The sequence below is a fragment of the Natrix helvetica genome (assembly GCF_964273705.1).
Source record: "Natrix helvetica genome assembly, chromosome: 2".
NCBI classification, from domain to species: domain Eukaryota; kingdom Metazoa; phylum Chordata; class Lepidosauria; order Squamata; family Natricidae; genus Natrix; species Natrix helvetica.
The window spans coordinates 109,574,816-109,597,200 of NC_138552.1; the positions used below are offsets into that span (position 1 = coordinate 109,574,816).

Below are 22,385 nucleotides of genomic sequence, written 5' to 3' on the forward strand. Positions count from 1 at the left end.
CTCTTCATGGTTGGCTAGGGAATGCTGGGAGTTGAAACGTACGCGTCTTGGAAGTTGCCAAATTTAAAAAATACTGAACTAATTCTTCCATGTGAAACAAGATTCTTCACTGTTCTAATTAAAGAGGAGATTACCCGGCTTAAGCTGAAATAATTTATTATTTCATCCTGTAAGAAGTTAAAACCCATCCCTCTCCTAGAAAAATGAAAAATCCTGGGAAATATTGAAAAGGCAGAATATTATATTTCCCTGGATAAGAAATGGAGAAACATGTTTTTAGGCAGGAAACAGACTCACTTTTAATCGGCCCCCACCTTTGGCAATGGGCCATTAAAAGGCCTGAGCCAGTCTATTCTACATAACAAAGATCCCCCTTCAGCACCAGGGTGATGGGATTAAGGCATGATAGTATTAGCCCTTTACCCATCTCACCACAGGGAACATGGGAAGAAGCAATGCTCAACCAAACCTGGACTCAAAACACAGCCTACAGCAATGATGGTGAACCTTTTTTTGGCTCCTGTGCCAAAAGCGGGGGGAGTGCAGGATGTCATGCATGGGTGTACCACACCCATAATGCTATGTGCACAAAATCCCCCCCCTCCCATTTTTGGCATGGTTTTTTTGCCCTCCTTAGGCTCCAGAGGCTTTCTAAGAGTCTGGGGAGGACAAAAACAGCCTCCCTGCCCCCCCCCCCCCGACGCCCTCCGGAGGCCTCGGGAGCTTCCCTGAAGGCTCCGGAGGACAAAACCCGGACCTACGGGGAAACTGGAAGTTTGGGAATTGTGACTTCCCGTTTGTCCGTAGGGGCGTTTTTCGCCCTCCGGAGCCTTCAGGAGGCTTTCCTGAAGGCTCCGGAGGGCAAAAACCAGCCCTCCGAGCAAACCGGGACTTAAGGATCCGGAGGGCAAAAATGGCCTCAAAAGAAAGCCAAAGTCAGCTGCCTCGCATGCCCTGACAAATGGTCCGTGTGCCACCTGTGGCACGCGTGCCATAGGTTCGCCATCATGGGCCTACAGAGTTGTCTCTGCATGGCCCCATGGGAGTCAGACAACCAATCAGAATACAAGCTCAGGTTCAAAGGCCACAGAGGGCATAAAACCAGGGACTTTCAGCCTCTCGGCCCTTTATCTTCTTTACCCAACATCTGGAAGCATGTGATTCCCCCTTTTCTGTTCAAGATCTCAAGCAATGTGATCCTGTCCACCATTAAACCATCTTTCCAAGCAGCCTCCATGTTTCCAGTGTTTTTTCCCCACTTGGGACTGAACCCAGAAGGACACTTCTTGCAACAATCCAAGGCAGACATCGACTCCTGCCTGCAGAAATCAATGGAGAAAAATAAGGAGCTAAAATGATGCTTGTTCACTTAGAAGGAAAAGTTTATCTACCATGGAAGTTAGCATGGCATAAAGTTTACTTTTAAAATGTATACAGATGTTTTCACCCATTCAAATGCAACTGACCACTCCATGCAATACAAATACTTAGACTTTGGAAATTAAATTTCTGTCAAAAATGGTGTCCACGGTATCTTGATGTTGTTTTTTAAGATGGGAGCTTTCACTTTTTACCTAAAGAAATAAAAATAGAACTGTAAGAAACTTGGTCTTCAGGACAAATATAACTCTACCCTTTTCATAACTCTTCGCCTTCCGAAGCGCTCCTGTCCAGAATCGACCTTAAAAAGCGATTGGCTGCCGAGCTATCAAAGAACAACCTAATTGGGCGAGCGGACATTATTCGAATTCCTGGCGCGTCATTTTTCCTTCCCCTATTGGTCTGCAAGTGGCGCGAGAGGTGCAGGCCAAGTTTGATTTCTTTTCCCCCCCCATACTCGGTTCTGCCGCCAACACAAGAGGTTGGAGCCGCCGGTCCTGCGTTCCAAAATCTACGATGTTCTGAATTCTACCCCGCGCCGAGCTCCGGGGTGCGGATATCTGAGGCTCGATCTGCCTCCCGTTAGGCTGCGGATCGGGAGGGATCATGGCTGATCCGACTTCGCTTTCGCCTCCCTCGTGGGAGTTCCACTTGCCTCTGTCTCCGACCGACTTGCTTCGCAGCGCGGGGTCTCTGCAGTACGTGGTGCAGGAAGTGCTGCCCCTCAGACAGCTCCCGGGACAGCTGGCAGGTTGGTGGGAGAAGCGGGAAGGGGAAATGGTCAAAATACCGGGAAATGGGAAGGAGGAAGGCGGGTAATTAATGTGAGTCGTCCCTTTCCATCAAAGCAGCGCCCAAGGCAGCTCTGATTAACAATGAGTTCTAGGCGGTGCTATGGATTATCCCATCGGCTAGGTTGTATGATAGTTCAGAGTAAGATCAATGGTCCGTCTTCATCCAATACCGGCTATTTAGATGGAGTGGCATTTAATGGTTATATAATAAATAGCACACTTTTAGAATGTAAATTTTTAAACAGCATTTTATTACTCTGGTTAGGTAGTGCATATGTATTCTGCTTCAGAATATTTGGGATCTAAGCATAGACAAAACAGATCCACCTTAGCTTCAGCAAGATATACTTTCCAGAAAATTGAAAAGACCAAAATCTAGGCAGGTACCTTAAAGATATGAGCTAAAGTTTATTAAGTAAGGCATAGTAGCAAAGTCCACATATGACATTGTGAAAAGCATACAAATCATATGATGAAGCAGTGGTTATGGTTTATTTTTCTTTTAATGTAACTGCATACATTGCAGCAGTCTCTAAACAGGTTAAGGAGCAGTTCTAGTATGTTTTTCTGTGAGAATTAGGCATACAACATCTCAATTAATAAAATCATGCTTCACTAACTGCAGTTTGATGTCTGTACTCAAGAATTCTGAGTATCAAAAATTTAATGCACACACAATCCATTCCAATTTCCTCCATGCTTTTTCACTTTGGCAGCTTTATTTAAAGAATTACCCTGTTTGTTGTTGTATCGATTACAATTATGATGTCCTTGCTTAAATCATCTAGAAATCTGGAAATAGTTTCAAAGCTATCTTCTGCAGTTGATCTGGAGTTGGCATTTCTCACACATGGACTTTCTTTTTACAGTATTTCAGACAACATTCCGTACACAAGGAGCGCTTGCTATCCTGCAGCATTTTGATACTCTTTTCAGTATTCTACAGTGAGTATGCACATACTACTGGTATTGTTGGAGGGAGCTTTAGTCTGAGGATTGAGAGTACATCATTAGAAGCCTTGTTTATAATTGTGGTAACAGCAATGAAAGAAGTAAACATGTAAAGAACCGAAAATAACAGAATTCTTTGTGTTAGTCATTTTGCTAAAAAAGCCATTTAATTTCTTGTACCCAAATTGTTAAACGGCAGAGAGAGGAGGTGGAGACTGAAAAGAATTATGTATGAGGTAAACAATTGTAGCTGAACTTTGGACATTGTAGATGTGCTATGGGAAATTTCTGAAATGTTCCAGAAGTTCTCTTTCCAAAATTAATACAAACTGAAGGTACAATGGTAACTTTAGATCAGCGGTTCTCAACCTTTAGGTCGCGACCCCTTTTGGGATCGAACAACCTTTTCACGGGTCGCCAAGGAGCCTCACGCAGAGAGCCTCGCCAGCCCGAAGAGAAGGAGTGGCTCGGGTTCCCCACATGGCGGAAGGATAGGGGTGGGTGGGGGGGAAAGTAGGAGCAGGAATGGAGGCAAGGAGGGGGAGAAGAGAGATGCTGGGAAAGCAGCTCACTCCGAGTGATGGAGGTTGATGGACAGAGCTATGGAAGCCAGGAGGTACCATTTCTGAGGCGTAAAACAAGGCGGGGAAAATAAAATAAAATCAAGGAACGTGGGATGCGCGTACGCTGAGATTCCCTATTAAGACTGTTACCCATGCTTAGCATGGGTAACAGTCTTAATAGGCTTTGGCCCCTCTCCTGCAGCTCCCTGCTGACCTAATCACGCAATCTGCTCTCACCTGCTTTTGCGATTCCGCATCCTTCGCAGGCAACTCAGTGTCGGGAAGAGCACCAGCCCTTTTCTTGTGTTTATCTCTTGTGCGCGTGTGTGCAAGCAAAATATCAAGGCGGAGGCGACAATGACTCTCCTCCCGCTGTCGCCACTGTGCAATGAGGTGAGTAACTGGGTACGCAGCGCAGGAGATTCCTCAGCGCCAGACTCAGGTCAGCGCAAGCCACGGTCCCCTCGTGTTGGCTTAGGAATGGGGAGCAGCAGCAGCAGCTGGTTGGGTGCGGGGAGGGAAGAGCTCTCCTTGCGCAGGGCTCTGGAACTCTGCATCCAGAGATGACTACTCCGGCTCTTTCCTGAGTCAACACGAAGGGGACCGACCTGAGTCTGGTGCTAAGGAGTCTCCTGCGCAGCGCAGCCAGCTACTCACTTCTCAGTGGCGGCAGCGAGAGGAGTCACTGTCCCCGCCGCCGTAATCCTGGCCCAGGAGGGTATTTTGCTTGCATGCGCAAGAAAGAGATGAAAGAGAAAAGGGGAGAAAGAGAGAGAGAGAGAGAAATGAAAGAGAGCTAGAAGAAGGGAATGGGAGAGAGGGGAAATATAGGGAAACAAATTAGGGGAGAGGGAGAAAGAAATGAAAGAGAGCTGAAGGGAGAGAATGAGAGAGAGGGAAACAAATCAGGGGGAACGAAAGGAAGAGAAAAGAAAGAAAAAGAAACTAATGTTCTCAGACCTATGACGAAAGCAATGGCAAGCTAGATTTCTTACCCAGAAAACTGCAGTTTGCCAGAAGGCACAAATTGCAAGCAAATCTGATTTTTTTTTAAAGAAAATAACAGAGTTGGCAAAAAATGCATCTAAAAATAAGATTATTTATAATTTTGAATAACGTATTAAATTGTCAAACTCAAAAGAATTCAAAATATATATCCTATTGCTGTTAGTGCAATCTTGCCAGCTTCTATCAACTTAGAGTTCACTATAAAAAGATTACAGAGAAGCAATTTCCTACAATTAATAACTTTTGGGATTTGCTATCGTATTCAATGAGAAAGAAAGAAAAAGAAAGAGGGAAAGGGAAGGAAGGATAGAAGGAAAGGAAGAAGAGAAAGGGAGAGGAAAAATACAGAAAAACAGAAATGAGAGGGCGGAGGAGAGAAGAGAGACCCTATTCCCACAGAAAACACAGAGCCATGAAACCTTGGTAGGCATGTCGGGGGGGGGGGGGAGATGTCATGACTGGCTGGGAGTGATGTTGAGTTGGCCACACCCACCCAGGTTTTGTGTTACATAGTAGCAATGAAAATAATTTTATGGTTGGGGGTCACCACAACATGAGGAACTGTATTAAAGGGTCGCGGCATTGGGAAGGTTGAGAACCACTGCTTTGGATGAATACTAATACATGGGATGCTTTGAAAGAAACGTTTGTGTTTTAACTTAATATTCATGCTTTCAGCTACTTCAGGACTGTAGATGCTGCTGTTAAGGAAGATGCCCTAGAACTGATGGTGAAAGGTGAATACGTTCTCTTAATACTATAGAAAATACAAGTTCTTACTGCAGCTAAATGATGAAAACCAGGCAAACGTGACCTCATTGGCAGGTTGCTCCCACAGCCTGTTCCTTGCATAATGGTCTGTAATCTTGGTGGTCAATGCAGAGTAATGTGTGTTCACTGTAAGGGCAGACCAACAGGACATCCCATTCCTTCTGTCTTCCATCTTTTTGGAATGAGAGATCCATCATTTGCATAGTATTGCAAGAGGTGGTCAGGGGAGTGGATACAGGATAAACATAGTGTGCCTGGGTAATGGGTTGCTGGGTGCTCCAGTTATGCTGATAGGATACCATGAGCACAAGTCTTTGGTAATCTGAAAGCTGTCCTGAATTCACATTCAGAACAAATATCTGTTGAGAGCATGTCTGAAGATGGTACCTTCTCACTTCTCCTTTTAGTTGTGACCAGTCAATCCAATGCCCTGACAGCCATCCTGAATGATTCAGACCTCACATCCTCCCTTCGGGTTCTCCATCTTAATGCTCTAAAGATGAATTGTTATATACTAGTACGGCTAGTGGAGGCATTCGAAACAGAATCTGGCAAGACCAATCTAGTGGGATTGGATTCCAAGGGGAAGGTAGGTGGCTTGTATCTGTTTGCTAAATGTTTACTTCTGGGCAGCTTTTTCCTCTTTAACCTGTTGCCCTGAAATCTGGTTAATTTTAGTTTTACTGTCCTCTTGAGTGACTCCAGCAATGCCAGTTAGAGGATATGTTATGAACCATATTGAAATGTATGTGATCTTTTAAAATATAATTTTATATTCATAGAATAAAAGATAATCAGAAGTTTCTGTTTTTCTTTCTTTCTACACTTTCTTTTCTCCTACTCTTTATTAGTCCGTGTTAGTTTTTATGTTCTTAGTAAATCTTCTAATAAATATTTTGAAAACCTGTATTAAATTGTGGGAGTGGAGGTGTCAAATATTCCATTCTTATTTTTTCTATCCCAAACATATTGGCAGCTCAAGTCTCAGACCTTTGAATAGGCTGTGCCTTACAGGAAGGATCTACAGGCAATCAGTTGAGAATATGTAAATATTTAACATAAGCAAATCTGGATATATCCAGAGCTGAAATCACTAGAGGCGACTAATGTAATTTCTGAACACAACCTCCACATACATAAGCTTTCAGTGCACGTCTTTTCCTTTTTTTATTAAAAGTTTTTTTATTTTAAATTTTCAAAACAAACACAACATATAAAATCTTTTTTTACATATTGTAGAAAGTGTATCAGTTGGTTACAAAAAGCTTTTGTGCGTCTCTTCCACTGTCGTCACAAAATTCGTATTAACTCAAGTATTTTAAATCAGATATTTTTATACATATTACCATCATCATGCCTCCATTTTCATTTGACTATAATTGTTTAAACATCCTTCATCGTAAAATGTACCAAGATTTAAAACCTAACCACATACAAGCATTTCATTTGTTATTTCTAATATCCCCCATTAACACTATATCCTTATGGCCTATTCTGACCAAACATCAATAATATTTAGTAACAAACATTTGTAATCCTCTTTTCCAAATCACTGTTTAGAATTTACATCCAATTTCCTTATGTTGTACCCATACATATATATACATTGTTATCATTATCCCTCCTTCATTTAACTCTATCTATTATCATAGCATCCCCCCCCAATAATAAAAACTTAGCTAAATTCAAATTAGTTCTGGCATAATTACAACTGTCCCTCCTGGCAAATGTATTAACTGGTTATTTTAGGGGTATTGTTTTTAACTTATTGTGTGTGTTTTAGGGGTTCAAAATCCTATATTTATATATATTGCTTTGTACAGTTCTTTTAATTCCATTTTAACCTCCTCCATTCCAACTGTACATATTCAATTTTTACTGTATTTTGATATATTTTGCATGGACTGTACACCGCCCCGAGTCCCTTTTGGGAGAGGGGGCGGTCTAGAAGCATGAATAATAAATAAATAAATAAATATTAACTTTTATATATAACCAAATAATTTCTAATCTTCCTTTCATAGATACCATTCAATATTCATATCCAATTACTACTTGTCATACCAATACATATGTATACATTACTATCATTATCAGTTGTTTATTTAACCATATCTATTGTCACTACATTTCACTAAATTTCACTAGTTTTAGATTATATACACTTTCATCTATCAACCTGTATCTTTCCAGTAGCAAAACAGTCTCATGTCTTCTGCCATTTGTGGTGTCAGTCCTCTAATCATCTCCTTAATAAAATTTGTATGGACTCCTCTTTGCAACTCATTGCTTATTGAGTCTCATGTAATTTCGATGCCCTTCTGTTTCTTTGATCAGCTTATCTTTAATTGTCAGTGTTGTTATCAATGATGTTGCTAATAAAATTTCTCTCTTTAAATTCATAGATTCTCCAGTGCGCTGCTTGGAGAGTCCAAGGATGGGTTAACACAGCCTATCTGCCCAAGGACTGAGTTGATTTTTCCCCTGATCACGCCTCCTTTGCCTCCTTAGGGTCAGTTTTAAAAACTCAGTCCGCCCGATAGGATTTGTTTGGGGAGCTCTCCGTTTTTGGACAGATAGGCTGGGCTCTCCAGGAGTAACTATTCTTTAGTGGTTAGAGTAGCATTCTAGGATTTTTCCCTTGATTTCCTTACTGTTTTAGTGTTGTTGATTTGTTTGCTTTTTCTGGTAATTGAGGCTTTGGGGCAAGATAACACACTGACCAAAACCATTCAAAGCTTAATTCTGCCACTTATTTCTTCTGTTCTCAGATTTAAATTAATTTTAAGTTTTTTGTAGGCAGTCTCTTTTAAAACGGTAAAAATTCCTCACCAGCTGTAAACACTTTCTCTTTCCATTTCCTTCCGTTCGGAGCCATCCCAACTTCATCAGCCTAGGGGCTGTGCTTTTATCGCCAGCTAAAAAAACTTCTCCCGGGTTGATCAGGGACTTTGCGGTGTCCCTGAGATCAGCAGGACATATTCTTCCCGTTCGCCGTCTCTACGGGACGGTTTAGGTCCGATTGGACCACCCAGCGATAAAAGTTTCGGCAGCATTGAGATCACATGTCCGTCTCGTAGCGACATTGGCTCCTCCTCTACGTCTTTTCTTGAATTGATGTTCTGGATTTGTTTTACAGAACAAGAAAAGCCAGGTTAAAGGCTTTGCTTGGGAGGAAGAAAGGCAGTCAATTGTACAACTGCTCACACAATTACTTCAGTTGGATCTTCATCAGCTGTGGAGTGGCTTAGTAGTGGAAGAAGAGTTTGTAAGGTACAGAAATGGAAAAGGTTTAATGGAAAACTGTTTTTAGACAAAGTTTCATTGGGCTGGGGGAAAGTGAAGGGTCAGTCAGATGGGAAGAGAAGAAAATGGTATGATTCTGTGAGCCAGGAGGAAAACATTTCTTTACCTTTTTAAGTGCTAAGTACATCTTCATAGGACTGTAAAAGGTGAAGGAGAATTTTACTCCGCTAGTCATAGCCAATTTTAGGGGGCAATGCTCATCTCCATTTCTAGGCCATTGAGCCAACACTGTCCAAAGACGTACTACCTGTTTATCTACTTGCATTTACATGCTTTCAAACTTCTAGGTTGGCAGGAGCTCACTCCATCATGTGATAATAGGACTCAAACCACTGGGGCACAGACCTTCTGTGGTGTCTTTTAAGCCACTGAACCACTGCACCTCTCTGATAAGATTGTAGTACATAAAATATTGCATTGCAATCTCTCTAACTCCTGTTTTGATTTTCTTTTCAGTTTGGTAACTGGCTGTTGCTACCGTATCCTGGAAAATCCTAGTATTAGCCACCAGAAGCATCGGCCCACAAGAGATGCAGTGATTCATCTACTGGGTGTTGCTTTATTTCGATACGACCATATGCTCAGTAAGTCTATTCTTTTCTTTTAGCCTGGGCAGGCCAAATACTGAAATAGGTCTATTTCTGAGCCATCCTCATTTATACCGTGACTGAAGAAGGTCTTCTCTTACCACAGTTCTCTTTGATAGGTGCCACTCTGAAAGTCACACAGATGCTTCAGCACTTTGAACACGTAGCTTCAGTATTTGTGGAGGCTGTAACTGTGTGGATCAAGGAATACGGCATGAAGAGTATTGTGGGGGAAATACTCAGGTGAGAGAGATTTCTTCTGTCTTTCTTACAATTCTCAGCAGCGTAAATCACTGACTTTTCATTCATTGCTCAGGGAAATTGGACAGAAATGCCCTCAAGAACTGGCTCGAGAGTCTTCTGGGATGAAGGGCTATGCTGCCTTCTTGACAGAACTCACTGAACGAACACCAGCTGTTGTTCTGGCCAACATGAGTGTCCTGTTGCACCACCTGGATGGAGAGGTTGTTTCACAGAGATTGTGTTTTCCATATAGAAAGTATATGAGAATGAGATAAATCACTTCCTATTTTTATTGGCTGAAGATCTTGAAAAAAGCTTAATGAACGAATGGCTGAGCCTGGTGCTTTCCCTTTTAAGAAAACTGAGTCCTCCATTTGTTTGTTAACCCAAGCTTTTACATTTATTTTTGTCTCTGCTCTGGGCTCTGTTGTATCTTAATAGGTTCAGAAGCATCACTTGTCCTTTCTTCCAAGTTGAATAAACACTCGGATTTCTGCTTTTTCCCTTGTAATCCTGCTTGGCTTTTCAGGTGGATAATTCTACCTGAAACTTGCGAGAAAAAGCCTGAAAGTTTCAATGATTATATTTATTTGATTGCAAGTCTCTTGTTTGCAATGTCGAACTCTAGTACCTTTTTTTGAGTAAACATAACTTAAATCAAGATACAAGCCTATTGAAGTGATGCTGCAATGTGGAACAACAGTGGCACTAAAGTGTGCCAGGCCCAGAAGGGTTTTTCTCAACAATTATTGCAAGTATATATTTGGCTCCCTGAAAACTCAGCATCAGCAAATTTTCACTTTGTGTTGCCTTTTCTCTGTAGCATTTGGCAATTCGTTATCAGTAAGTCCAGTCTAGCAGAGAGCTACTCTTGTAAAGAGCTCTGGGCCTGAGATTCTTGCATAGATCAATCAATTTAGTTTGTTTCAAATGTAAATCTTCTTTGGGATTTTTGCGTTCTGAGCATATCTTCTAGTTTGCAAGTTTTGGAAATGGCCATCCCAGATGTCATTCTGAACCATGTTCTAATTCTGCAGAGTTATGGAATGCGTAATGCCATTTTGGCTGCTATGGCAGAGATGCTGTTGCAAGTGCTGAATGGAGAGCAACTGGAGGAAGCTGCCAGAAATACAAGGGATCAGTTCTTGGATGCTCTGCAGGCGCACACATGTGATATCAATAGCTTTGTGCGCAGTCGTGTGCTTCAGCTCTTTACCCGAATTGTGCAACAGAAAGTGAGTTTGGAAGAAAATACCATCAGGAGCAAATAACCAGACCCAAACTTATAGAGCTCAAACTAGCTACTTTATTCTTCTCTTCGTATAGTTACAAGAATCTCCCCAGACTGGTAGCTTTTCCCTGGGAGAGACCAGAAAGGTTGTAAGGGTGGTGGGGTGGGGGTGGTCAGACCCATCCTCTTCGATTTACATAGGGAGGCAAAGCTGATTCCTCCCTTAAGAGGGTGTGGGGTTTTTTTTATTGTTTTTTCCCCCAATACCAGTGATGGCAAACCTTTTCAGCACCAAGTGCCCAAACCAGTATGCATGCGCATGCATGGGTGCATGCCAGAAACCCAAAGCTGGCCGGTGCATGCATACCTGTTTTTTGGCTGTTTTTGGGACATTTATTGGCCCGAAAATACCCCCAAAACAGTTTTAAAAATGGTCTGTTTTTGGCTATTTTCCAGGCCGTTTTTTGGCGCCCGCAAAGACCAGCTGCCCGGCGCGCATGCACGTGCCAGAAACCCAAAGACCAGCTGTCTGGCACACTGGAAACCAGAAGAGCAGCTGAGGACGGCATGCGTGCCACCACTGGCACGCATGCCATAGGTTCGCCATCACGACCCTATACTGTGTTTTTATTGCTCGAAGGCCACCTAGAGTTGCTGCGAAGCGAGTAGAGGCTGTATAAATTTTCTAAATAAATAAGCCCTCCCCCCATTTGGGAGAGTTTTTCACCAACCAATACTTTTGGTTGGTGAAAAACTTAATTAGGGTAACTAAGATGGTACTAATGTCTTGCAAATGCAAAGCAGTTTGCCACACAAAATACACCAATCAGGCTTTTGAGCGCTCAAATAAGCCCTCCCCGAAAATATTGCAACCCAGCAGCAGCTATGAAGTAACCGTGCTCGCCACCTTCTGCACCTCAAAAATAATAAGACCTCCTCAAAAATGAAGCCAAGCACTTATTTCGGGGGTCAATAGAAAATAAGACCCTGTCTTATTTTCGGGGAAACATGGTATCTCAGTCTTCCGTGTATCTCCAGATGGCTTAAAATATTTAGCATAGCAAATGTCTGAGCAGAGTTGAGAACTTGTTAGAAGGGAATACTAGTTGTGCAGAAGAAATACGTCCTTGCTATCATGATTGCATCAGTTGTATCAAATATGTTCTCTTTTTACTATATAGGCTCTGCCCTTAAGTAGATTCCAAGCAGTTGTGTGCCTTGCTGTGGGTCGGCTACAGGACAAAGCTGTAACAGTGGTTAAGAATGCTATTCAACTGCTCTCTGCCTTCCTTTCCAACAATCCTTTCTCCTGTAAGGTAAGCTTCATAAACCTATTCCTTGGCAAATATTTACTGCAGTATTTTTCATTACTCTCACCTAATCTCACCAGACTGCTTGCCTTCCCTTGAGAGTAATCAGATAAGGCTTCATGGATTCTGGGGGAGGTCCTCCTTATGCTGTTTATGGCAGCGTAACAATTCCAAGCTCAGCCTTGCTTGACCCCTCCCTCCAGCCCAGCTGGCAGTTCCCCCACAGTCATCATGCCATCAATCAAGCCATTTTTTCTACCATAATACAGATAACCCAACTTTTCCTTTTCTAAGCAAGGTAATTAAGTCACGCCTGAGTTTTATTACCTTTTGCGTCGCAGTTGTTAAGTGAATCATGTGGTTGTTAAGCGAGTCAGGCTTTCCCCATTGACTTTTGCTTGTCAGAAGCCGAGTGAGAAGGTCTCAAATGGTGACCCATGTGCTTAAATACATGCCAGTTGCCAAGTGTCTGGATTTTGGTCACATGACATGGGGATGCTGCAACGGTTGTAAGTATGAGAAGTGGTCATAAGTCGCTTTTTCAGTACCATTGTAGCTTTGAATGGTCATTAAACAGATGGTTATACGTCAAGGACTACCTGCACACTGCCCTCCTCTCTCTCTCACATGAATAAGGCTCTTTTTAGTTCTAAGCAACTGATTAAAAAAAAGGAGCTTGGCTCAGATTGGTGCCTTAATTTCCCCTTCGACTGCATTCAGTATAGGGGGCAGGATGAGCTGCTCTGGAATAGGCAGCTACCGGGTTTTCTTCTAAAATGGGTTTTTTAAAGTTGACTGTTTTCCTTGAATTTGCTACCAGTCACCGCATAACATTAGTATATTTGGTGATAAAAGAAATACCATATTTTTCGGAGTATAAGACACACCTCTTTCCCTCAAAAAAGAGGCTGAAAATCTGGGTGCGTCTTATACACTGAATACAGCGGGTTTTTTGCCTCCTGAAACTCCGCCCCCTTCCCCAAAATGGCCGTGCAGAGCTTTTAGGAGGCTTTCAGAGTGCTCCTGAAATGAGAAATGAGCGAAAAATGGGGCGTTTTTTGCTCAATTTTGCCCAGCCCTCAGGAGCACTTTATAAGCCTCCTAAAGGCTATCAGTGCCCCCCTTTTTTTCTTTTTCTTTTTTTTGATATAACAGGCCATTTTTTGCTCATTTCCTTCCCCCCCCCTCCCCCCCGGAGCACTCTACAAGCCTCCTAAAGGCTATTCATGCCCGTTTTTGAAGGGAAAAAAACAGGCCGTTTTTGAGAGGTTTGCAGAGTGCAAACAATTTTTTTTTAATTTGCCTCTTCAAAACCTTGGTGCATCTTATATTCCGGTGCGTCTTATACTCCAAAAATCCTGTAAGCTCTCATGAGAAAATAGAATTATTAGCGAAGCTAATATAAACCTCTCATATTTACAGTTGAGCTGCGCTGACTTAACTGAACTTCTTGAAAAGGAGAAGCAACAACTGAAGAAATGCAGAACCCCAATTGGTAATGTGCTTCCATCTTTGTCATAGCTCTAGGGGAGACGGATAAGAATAGACGTCGTTTTAAAAGGGCGGGGAAGAAGAATTGCGAAGTTAAAATGAGTTGTAGCAGGAAACAGGAAAGGCAGAATCCTACCCTGGTACTAATTGAATTCATGATAGTGCAACCTCCTGTCGTTCTATCTCCAAAAGCTGCTTTATCTAAAAGGATGCCTCACAGCCATGTTTGGACCACCAGTCCTTATGGCCTTACTATCCTAAGTCCCTCTTTGTTCCCTCAGGATTGCTTGGCACCTATATTTCATGGTAATCAGTTTGTCTCCGTGACAGCAAAGTCCACAGTCACTTTTAACAGGTAGCTTTAGAAACCAAATATTTTAGCCTGAAAGCAGTGAAATAGGGATTGTTTCAACACCATCCTTCTTGATTCTCCAGCATTCATTCTCTAAATACATTGTGGTCACCACGATGTAGAAAAGATGTGGAGACTCTAGAAAGAGTGCAAAGAAGAGCAACAAAGATGATTAGGGGACTGGAGACAAACATATGAAGAACGGTTGCAGGAAAAGGGTATGTCTAGTTTAATGAAAAGAAGGACTAGGGGAGACATGATAGCAGTGTTCCAATATCTCAGGGGCTGCCACAAAGAAGAGGGAGTCAAACTATTTTCCAAGGTACCTGAGGGTAGAACAAGAAGCAATGGGTGGAAACTAATCAAGGAGAGAAGCAACTTAGAACTGAGGAGAAATTTCCTGACAGTTAGAACGATTAATCAGTGGAACAGCTTGCCTCCAGAAGTCGTGAATGCCCCAACACTGGAAGTCTTTAAGAAGATGTTGGATAGCCATTTGTCTGAAATGGTATAGGGTTTCCTGCCTAGGCAGGGGGTTGGACTAGAAGACCTCCAAGGTCCCTTCCAACTCTGCTATTGTATTATTGTATTATAAATACTAATGGTCACAGTAGGAATGGAAAACTATAGCTGATTCTCCCATTCACCTCACAGAGGCCGTGATCTCCCCTGAGGAGGAATGGGAAGCGATGCAACCGGAGCTCCAGACAACCCTGAAGAATTGCCTAGACTCAGAGCAGTGGGCAGAGGAGGAACATGACCTTGAGACAAATGACCCAGCACAGCTAATCAACTCTGTTGTCCAGCTGCTGAGGAAATCCAATTACAAGTGAGTAAAGTGCCAGGATATGGATTCTTCTGCTCTGAATGTAACAGGGAACATTTGGAGCTTGTTACAGGTAGCTCTCGACTTACCACCGCAACTGAGGCTGGAGTTTGAGTCGTAAGCCATTGCAGTCATTGCATGGGTCCCCAAGTGTCCTGAATTGATTTTTACATTTTTGTGACAGTCATTAAGTGAGTCACTGTAGCCGTTAAGTGAACTGCATGGCTGTTAAGCAAGTCCAGCATATCCAATGGGTGGTTTTTTTCCCCCATTTTCTGCTGGAAAACAGCAAAAACGAGTTGCAAATCATGGTCACATGACCACGGAATGCTGCAATTGGTCATAATGGGAGCCAAGTGCCCAAAATGCAATAATATGACTGCAGGAGGGCTTAGCCAACCCTACATTTGAGCAGGGGTCTCCAACCTTGGCAACTTTACGACTTGTGAACTTCAACCCCCAGAATTCCTCAGCCAGTGCTGGCTGAGGAATTCTGGGAGTTGAAGTTCACAAGTCGTAAAGTTGCCAAGGTTGGAGACTCCTGCATTTGAGGGCAGGTTGTAAGTAACTTTTTTTATATATATATAACAAAAGTTTTATTGGTTTTTTTCAAATATTTTGGGGAAAAGGGTACATAAGTGTGGGAAAAAATTTTTTGACAGCTACATCATACGGAAGGTGGTACTTCCCCGGAATCTTGCATCTCTTTCATATTTTATATATATCAAAATATCATTGTTACATTCATATTAGCAATTTTACTCAATTCTTTGACATCTTCAACCATACTTTATATCACTTCTACATTTCATTATATTAGCAATTGCGATATGTTTTTAATTCATTTCTGTGACCTAAGTTTCATTGCTGTCTCCTCTCCCCTGTCTGTTGGCTGAGCCAAGGCTCCTCCCCCCTTCATGTCTTGTGTGCCGTCTCTTGTTTCACCTAGGAGGTCCTTATGTTTTCCCATGAAGGCTTCTGCCTCCACCACTGTGTTAATTCTCACTCTACCCCCCTCCCAAAAAATCAACAAGCTTTCTGGAATTAACCACCGAAACCAGATATTTTTTTCATATAGCTTTTTGGTTAGAAGAGAAGAATTTCTTCCTCTTATCTCTTATTCTTTTTGGTATCTGTTTCAGGATGGTTATTTCTTTGTCCTTATATCTTAGAGGTTCCCCCCTTTGAACTCCTAGAATCTCATCTCTTGTGGTCTTTCTAAAAATCTTAACATGTACCTCCCTTGGAACATTGTGTATTCTAGCATATGCTGAATTGATTCTATATATCAGGTCAATATCCCACCCTAGCTGCTGCCTATCTCTAATATAATCTGCTAACATTGTTATCATAGTCTCTCTTAAGTCTTCACCCTCTATTTCAGGTATATTTTGAAATCTAAGAAAAAAAGACATCCTTTCAAATTCCATTTTTTCCATGTAACTCTCAAACCCAACATTTTTTTTGTAAAGCCTTCATCTCTTCTCCCACCCCCACAGCACCTTCCTCCAGAGCATTTATTTTTTGACTATTTTGTAAAGTCTGTTGTTGATTCTGTCTGAGTTCTTCCTTTAAGTCCGCCAGCTGCTTTTTTATTTCGTCCTGTCCCTTTAAGTGTGTCTGAAACATTTGGTGGAACGTTTCTTGAGACTGCTGTTCCTCCTCGGGAGCTTTTGGTTGCAAAAAAGAGGTTAATTGCGTTTGCGGGGGAACCGGGCTTGAGACAGCAGAAGATGAAGCCGAGGCTGCTTTGGGTGGAGGCTTTTTTGCAGGCATTTCAAAGTTCAAAAAAAGTTATAGGTCTAAGCAGAAAAGATGGTGTCTGTAGGAGCGCGCCGTCAGGGGGGGCCAAGAGACGGGCAAAGTCCAGTGTGGGATATCGATCTTCAATACGGCTCCCCTCTGGTTAAGTTCAATTTTTCCCAATCCAAGGAAGAGTTGTACAAGGAGATTCCTCTAGGGTTCACCCGGGTTTTATAATTCCAGCCCAAAAAGTTTTTTCAGAGACGACAGTTCATTTGTAACAAGAACAGAAACGGGGGGAAAAACACCATTTTGGCTTAGCCCTCCCCAGGGATTGGAGAACAGTCATTTAGAAAGTTTCCATTCATAGCTTTTTAGGTCAGCTCACTTCTTTCTTCCGCAATTGTTAAAAAGGATCGTTACCCCATTGCTTGAAAAAAGTGAATATCAAAGATTTTTTTCCCCCAATTCTCCCTCTCTCCTCCGAGAGAGAGAGATATCATGTAGAGCCGCTTTTCCGAGAAGGGGGGGAAGAGCAAACCCCCCTCTCCAATCTTAACACTTCGCAAAAATCAAAGAGTCTTAAGGGTACTGCTAATCCTCATTTACTTAGTTGTTCAAAGAAAGTAAAAAGAAAGACACCGGGGGGGGTTCCCCCCTCACCGCATTTCTGCTGTTGCCTTCAAGTGGAGTGTTTTCTTCCGATCTCCGTACGAAAGCGCGCGTGGCAGGCGCGCCCCCCAAAAGCCTCCCAGTGCCTAGGGCAAAGCTGGCAGCCCCCCTGCAGCCGCCGCTGCTCCAGGGGGCTCCAGCAAGCCGCCCCCTCGGCAGGGCGCCCCTACAAGGCATCCTGTGCCCCCCCCCCCCCCCCGTGGATCAGGAGGGGCCCACCGGGACGGTGAGCGGCGGACAGCATGTCCGTCGTCCACAGAAACAGGAAGTAGAATCAGGTTGTAAGTAACTTTTGAGTCCATTGTAACTTTGAATAGTTGCTAAACAATGAGTCATTAAGTGAGGACTACCTGTATAGTTATTAGGTGAATGCTTTTGAGGTACACTACAGGCTTCAAAGGTTAGATGAATATGTAAGAAATAGCTAAATGAAATTTGGCTTCATTGTGTTTATTTCCTAATGTAGGAATGCCATCTGTCTGACACGAGAAGGTATGCGCCAATTCCAAGGATTGGAGCCCTTCTCCGGCAGTCCAGAAACCAAGGATGATGAGGAAAACTCTATCCTGGATGTGTTGAGAACATTATATCTTGGTAATCATCTAATTTACTTAATTTACTCTTTCGTTGATTCTAGAAGATTCCAGTTAGACTGCTAGTAATGATTGTTAGTTTGATAGCCTCTTCTCTTTATGTACAAAGTGGATAGGGAAATTAACTTTTTTTAAAAAGATGCACTGATGTTTGCTGAGCTAAATTGTCCTTCTTTCTCTTCTCTATTGGACCCAAGCATTATATCTGGAATGCCTCATATACCGTATTTTTCGGAGCATAAGATGCACCTCCCCCCCCCAAAAGAGGGTAAAATTTGGGTGCATCTTATATACCGAATGTAACCCCACCCACTCACCTCAGAGACCAAAAACGTGAGGCAGAGATGGTCTGTGGCAATCCCTGCAGTCTGGAACAGCTAATTGGGGGTATTCTGGCAATCTGATCCACCCGCCAATTAGCTGTACTGAATCAGGCTGCAATAAGTGCTGAAGCTGACCTGGCTGGTTAGAGTTTGCAGCAGCAATCACATTCAGAAAGCACAGTAACAGATTCAGCAGGATTCAAAATAATAATAATATACAATACATTACCAAAAGCAGGTTTTCCAAGGTGGCAGTAAATACAAGCAAAACATAAGCCGTTTCACTTTCAGTTCTCGGCTAAGACAGCAAATTTCAGAGTCCAAATAGCCCTAACTGGCTGACTTAGTTGCTATGCCTATTCATTGTCTGACCTTGTAACCATGTGTCAGCTGAATACCATGGATGCTGGTAGGCAGAGGCAGATTTTATTTCTTGTTATTTTCCTTCCCAAAAACTAAAGTGTGTCATACTCCGAAAAATACAGTATGTCTTGTTTAAAATATTTACCATGGAAACTTCCAATACTGAAAGAAAAGAGCATTCCTAGACTGATAAATTTTGCACAGCCCTTCCATTCCATTCTTCTCTAAAGATGCTCCTTTAGAGAAACAAGTTTATTTCACCTATTTTTATTGTGATAATAGAAGAGAAGATACACAGATGAGGCTTGAACTGTGAAGTCTTTGGTGCTCTTAGCTTGATTCTTTGCTTACAGATAAGTTCATTACCCAACTAAGTCAGATTATCAGTGCATCCTGATGATCTTACCTAGTTGGGTAATGAAATGTCTGCAAGCAAACAACCAAGTTCAGAGAGCTTCACATTTTATCGCAATAGGAGAGTGAAAGTTCACCCATAGCAATATAGACTTTTATGTCACACGTGGGATTTCATGTATTCAGTCCTTGTTTCTGCTGTGCAGATACCAAAATTACAGTTGGTGTCCAAGAATCCACAGATGATGTTAACAGTACAGGGGATGAAAAGCAAACCGAGGAAGAGCCTCTGCCAGCAGCATTAGTAAAGCAAGAGATGCTGGTGCAATACTTACAGGATGCCTACAACTTTTCTGCAAAAGTCACTGAAGCCTTAAGCATAGTCTCCAAGCTCATGTATGAAAGATCAGTATCTGGTAGGTATCATTATGCTTCTCTTCTTTTGTTTTATGTTTACCATGTGGTTATGTGCCATAAAGTTTGGGTTAAGGCTTCTGTTCTGACCTAGGCTTCCCAAGAGCATGAAGCAACTCCTTGTCCCAACAAAAGCCCCTTTTATTAATTTACTGTGAATTCTGCTAATTCACATCCAGCAAAGTCTTTCAAGGGAGAATTTACAGTCACAGACCTTATCTGGCTTGGAGAGCTGACAGGTCGATATCTGCAAAACTTGGCAAGGAGTCTCAGACAGTTACGAACCAATTAAGCGAACTGATTGTCTCCTGCAAACCCCACTCCCCTTTCCCTCCTCTTTTATTTCCTCTGGGAGGGCCATTCATCATCCACTGTGGCCTTACTCCCATGTCGACCCCTGTTCTTTAGCTGTTCCCTTCATCTGGCAACTCTGCTGCGCATGCGCACACTGGGAACAGACTCCAGCTGTTCATCTGCCTCACTGATGTCTGACACTGAAGGCAGCTGATAACTGGCATATGGCTCTGGCCCCCTCTCTGCCTCTGACACAGAGCCCTCATCAGAGCCTTCCCCAGACTCCAGGACTGGTCCATGTTCCTCCCCAACCTCCTCACTGTCGGAATCTGCTGCCAGACACACCAGCTTCGTATCTGGAATAATCTAGGCCTGAAAACTTGGAGTATTTGTTATTTGGAACATTTCTGAAAGAATTTTAGAAATCTAGAGGGATCCCTAGTTCCCCCAGCTCATGACACAGGAAAAAATACTTCCTTGATTCTATTCACCAGAATTTAGTTACACAATTCCCAACCATATATCTGACCAACATGGTAGATTAAATAGTTATCCTAACTTTAGATTAGTGGCCTGACGTCTGAATTGAAACTACAATCATCAGTCTTCTCCTTCCTATTCTTTCTTTTCAGTGGCCCAAGAAGCTATTGAGTTCTTTGTTATAGTTTCTCAGTTTGGCGTACCTCAAGCTGTGTTTGGAGTCCGTCGCATGCTCCCCCTGATATGGTCTAAGGAACCTGGAGTCAGAGAAGCCGTGTTGGATGCCTATAGGAGACTCTATCTGAACCAGAATGGGGGCTCTGAAAGGTTTGGCTTGGCTCATTTCTCTCCATCGCAGCAGAAAGGCAGGAAATTTATATGGATAGTCCTCGACTTATGACCACAATTGAGCCCAAAATTTCACATTTGTTAAGTGAACTTTGGCCCCATTTTATGACTTTTCTTGCCACAGGTGTTGAATGGATCACTGCGGATGTTAAGTTAATAACATGGTTGTTAAATGAAACTGACTTCCCCATTGACTTTGCTTGTCAGATAAGCACATGACCACTGGACATTGCAACCATCATAGATATGAATCAGTTAAATTTTGATCACATGACCATGGGGATGCTGCAATGGTCATATGTGTGAAAAACGGTCATAAGTCACTTTTCCCAGTGGTGTAACCTTGAGCTGTCACTAAATGAACTGTTGTAAATTGAGAACTACCTGTACAGAATCTTAACTACAAAGCTTACTATTTAGCATAGTCAAATCTAAACTTTATCTCGGCTGACTTTCTCATTTAAAATATGTTGCACAGATATAGACTGTGAAACCAAAGCATTCAAACCAAATACCTTACACCTAGGAATGAACCTGGTAACTTTTGGGTAGAATGCCATGATGACAGAATTAATAGAATTAACTCTATTCCTGCTTATTTTCTACACAGGACTCAAGCCCAGAATTTGATTCACTCACTCTCTCTTCTAATAGTTGATGCATCATTGGGGACTGTTAAGTGCCTTGAAGAAATTGTGAGTGTGTATTATCTTATAAAAAGCCATCTAGTTGCATTTGATGGATATTCTTCATTTGAAGAATATTGGAGGCATAATCTCTGCCCCCAAACTGCCATTAGGATTATCTATCTAAATGTTTATTTTATCACCTTAATCTTTATATTTTTGCAATGCCTGAGGTACTTAACACAAACACAGATGTCACTAGGGCCTTTCTAATATGTTAATTAAATCAGAAAATTGCTACTTTAATTGATGATGGTAAGTAGAATGTTTTAAGGAGACATGAGACTGGAATATAAAATGTGATTAGACCGTATTAGCTATTTTTTTGGATCAGGATGATAAGATAGAGAAATCTTTATTTGATCTGGGATTTGCATCTCCTGTTCTAATTTCAGAATTAAGAATCCCAGTTCTACATTAACATTTAAAAGAGGGAGCAAACATTTGCTTCTCTGGTAAACCCTTGATATGTTCTTATCAGTATACTCCTATCCCTTCGTCTCCTGAATGGATGAATTTATCCTACATATGAATGAAGTTCTCTGTATGCTCTGTGTAAATCTCTACAAAGGAGGAGAAAGTCAAATTTCTGCTCAGTCCTACTAATTCTGGTGCAATACCTTTTATGCCACCTCCTTGCTACCTTGAAAAAAGAGTAGGAGAGCCTGCAAAGTGCCAGAGATAGCTTTAGGTTTGAGTTTGGGGATGGGGGTTGAGTGTTATACTAGCTTTAAAAACTGCCTGGTTTCATTTCCTGACTACCTTTGTTGTTTGTTAGATATCAGAGTTTGTGCAAAAGGATGAAATAAAACCTATTGTGATTCAACTGCTCTGGGAACAATTTACTGAGAAATTGCAATGTTCAAAATTGGAACGCCATGCTGCTATTATACTTCTTGGAATGATGGCACAGTGAGTTGTTAGCTGTTTCTATATAGTGTTTCTATATATTTAGAAGATTCAGTATAATTGTATTTGCATGCGACATATTCTAAAGAACCTAGACCCCTGCTGCTCCCTGGGAAGCTTCAAGAAAGTTTTCTTACTTGGTATCTACCGTGTTTCCCGAAAATAAGACGGTCTTATTTTCTTTTGACCTCTGAAATAAGCGCTTGACCTTATTTTCGTGGAGGTCTTATTATTTTTGAGGTGCAGGAGGCGGTAATCATGGTCACCTCATGGCTGCTGCTGTGTTGCAATATTTTTGGGGAAGGCTTATTTTAGCACATGCGCTCAAAAGCCCGACTGGCCTTATTATCCGGGGAGGTCTTATTTTTGGGGAAACAGGGTAGTTGATCTCTC

General features: G+C 42.1%; 1 protein-coding gene across 1 annotated transcript in view; it reads left to right on the top strand.

Moving 5' to 3' along the window:
- The first annotated feature begins 1,798 nt into the window (after positions 1-1,798).
- Positions 1,799-22,385, top strand: part of NCAPD2 (non-SMC condensin I complex subunit D2) — a 44,679-nt gene continuing 24,092 nt past the window's right edge. Inside the window, exons 1-17 of the mRNA XM_081945255.1 lie at positions 1,799-2,131; positions 3,044-3,119; positions 5,375-5,433; positions 5,875-6,056; positions 8,607-8,740; positions 9,230-9,357; positions 9,480-9,603; positions 9,677-9,824; positions 10,641-10,838; positions 12,016-12,150; positions 13,567-13,639; positions 14,642-14,816; positions 17,695-17,822; positions 19,068-19,277; positions 20,202-20,376; positions 21,008-21,092; positions 21,862-21,995. Of these exons, the coding sequence (XP_081801381.1) occupies positions 1,987-2,131; positions 3,044-3,119; positions 5,375-5,433; positions 5,875-6,056; positions 8,607-8,740; positions 9,230-9,357; positions 9,480-9,603; positions 9,677-9,824; positions 10,641-10,838; positions 12,016-12,150; positions 13,567-13,639; positions 14,642-14,816; positions 17,695-17,822; positions 19,068-19,277; positions 20,202-20,376; positions 21,008-21,092; positions 21,862-21,995 (2,309 nt within the window). The 5' untranslated portion in view covers positions 1,799-1,986. The remainder of the gene's footprint in view (positions 2,132-3,043; positions 3,120-5,374; positions 5,434-5,874; positions 6,057-8,606; positions 8,741-9,229; positions 9,358-9,479; positions 9,604-9,676; positions 9,825-10,640; positions 10,839-12,015; positions 12,151-13,566; positions 13,640-14,641; positions 14,817-17,694; positions 17,823-19,067; positions 19,278-20,201; positions 20,377-21,007; positions 21,093-21,861; positions 21,996-22,385) is intronic.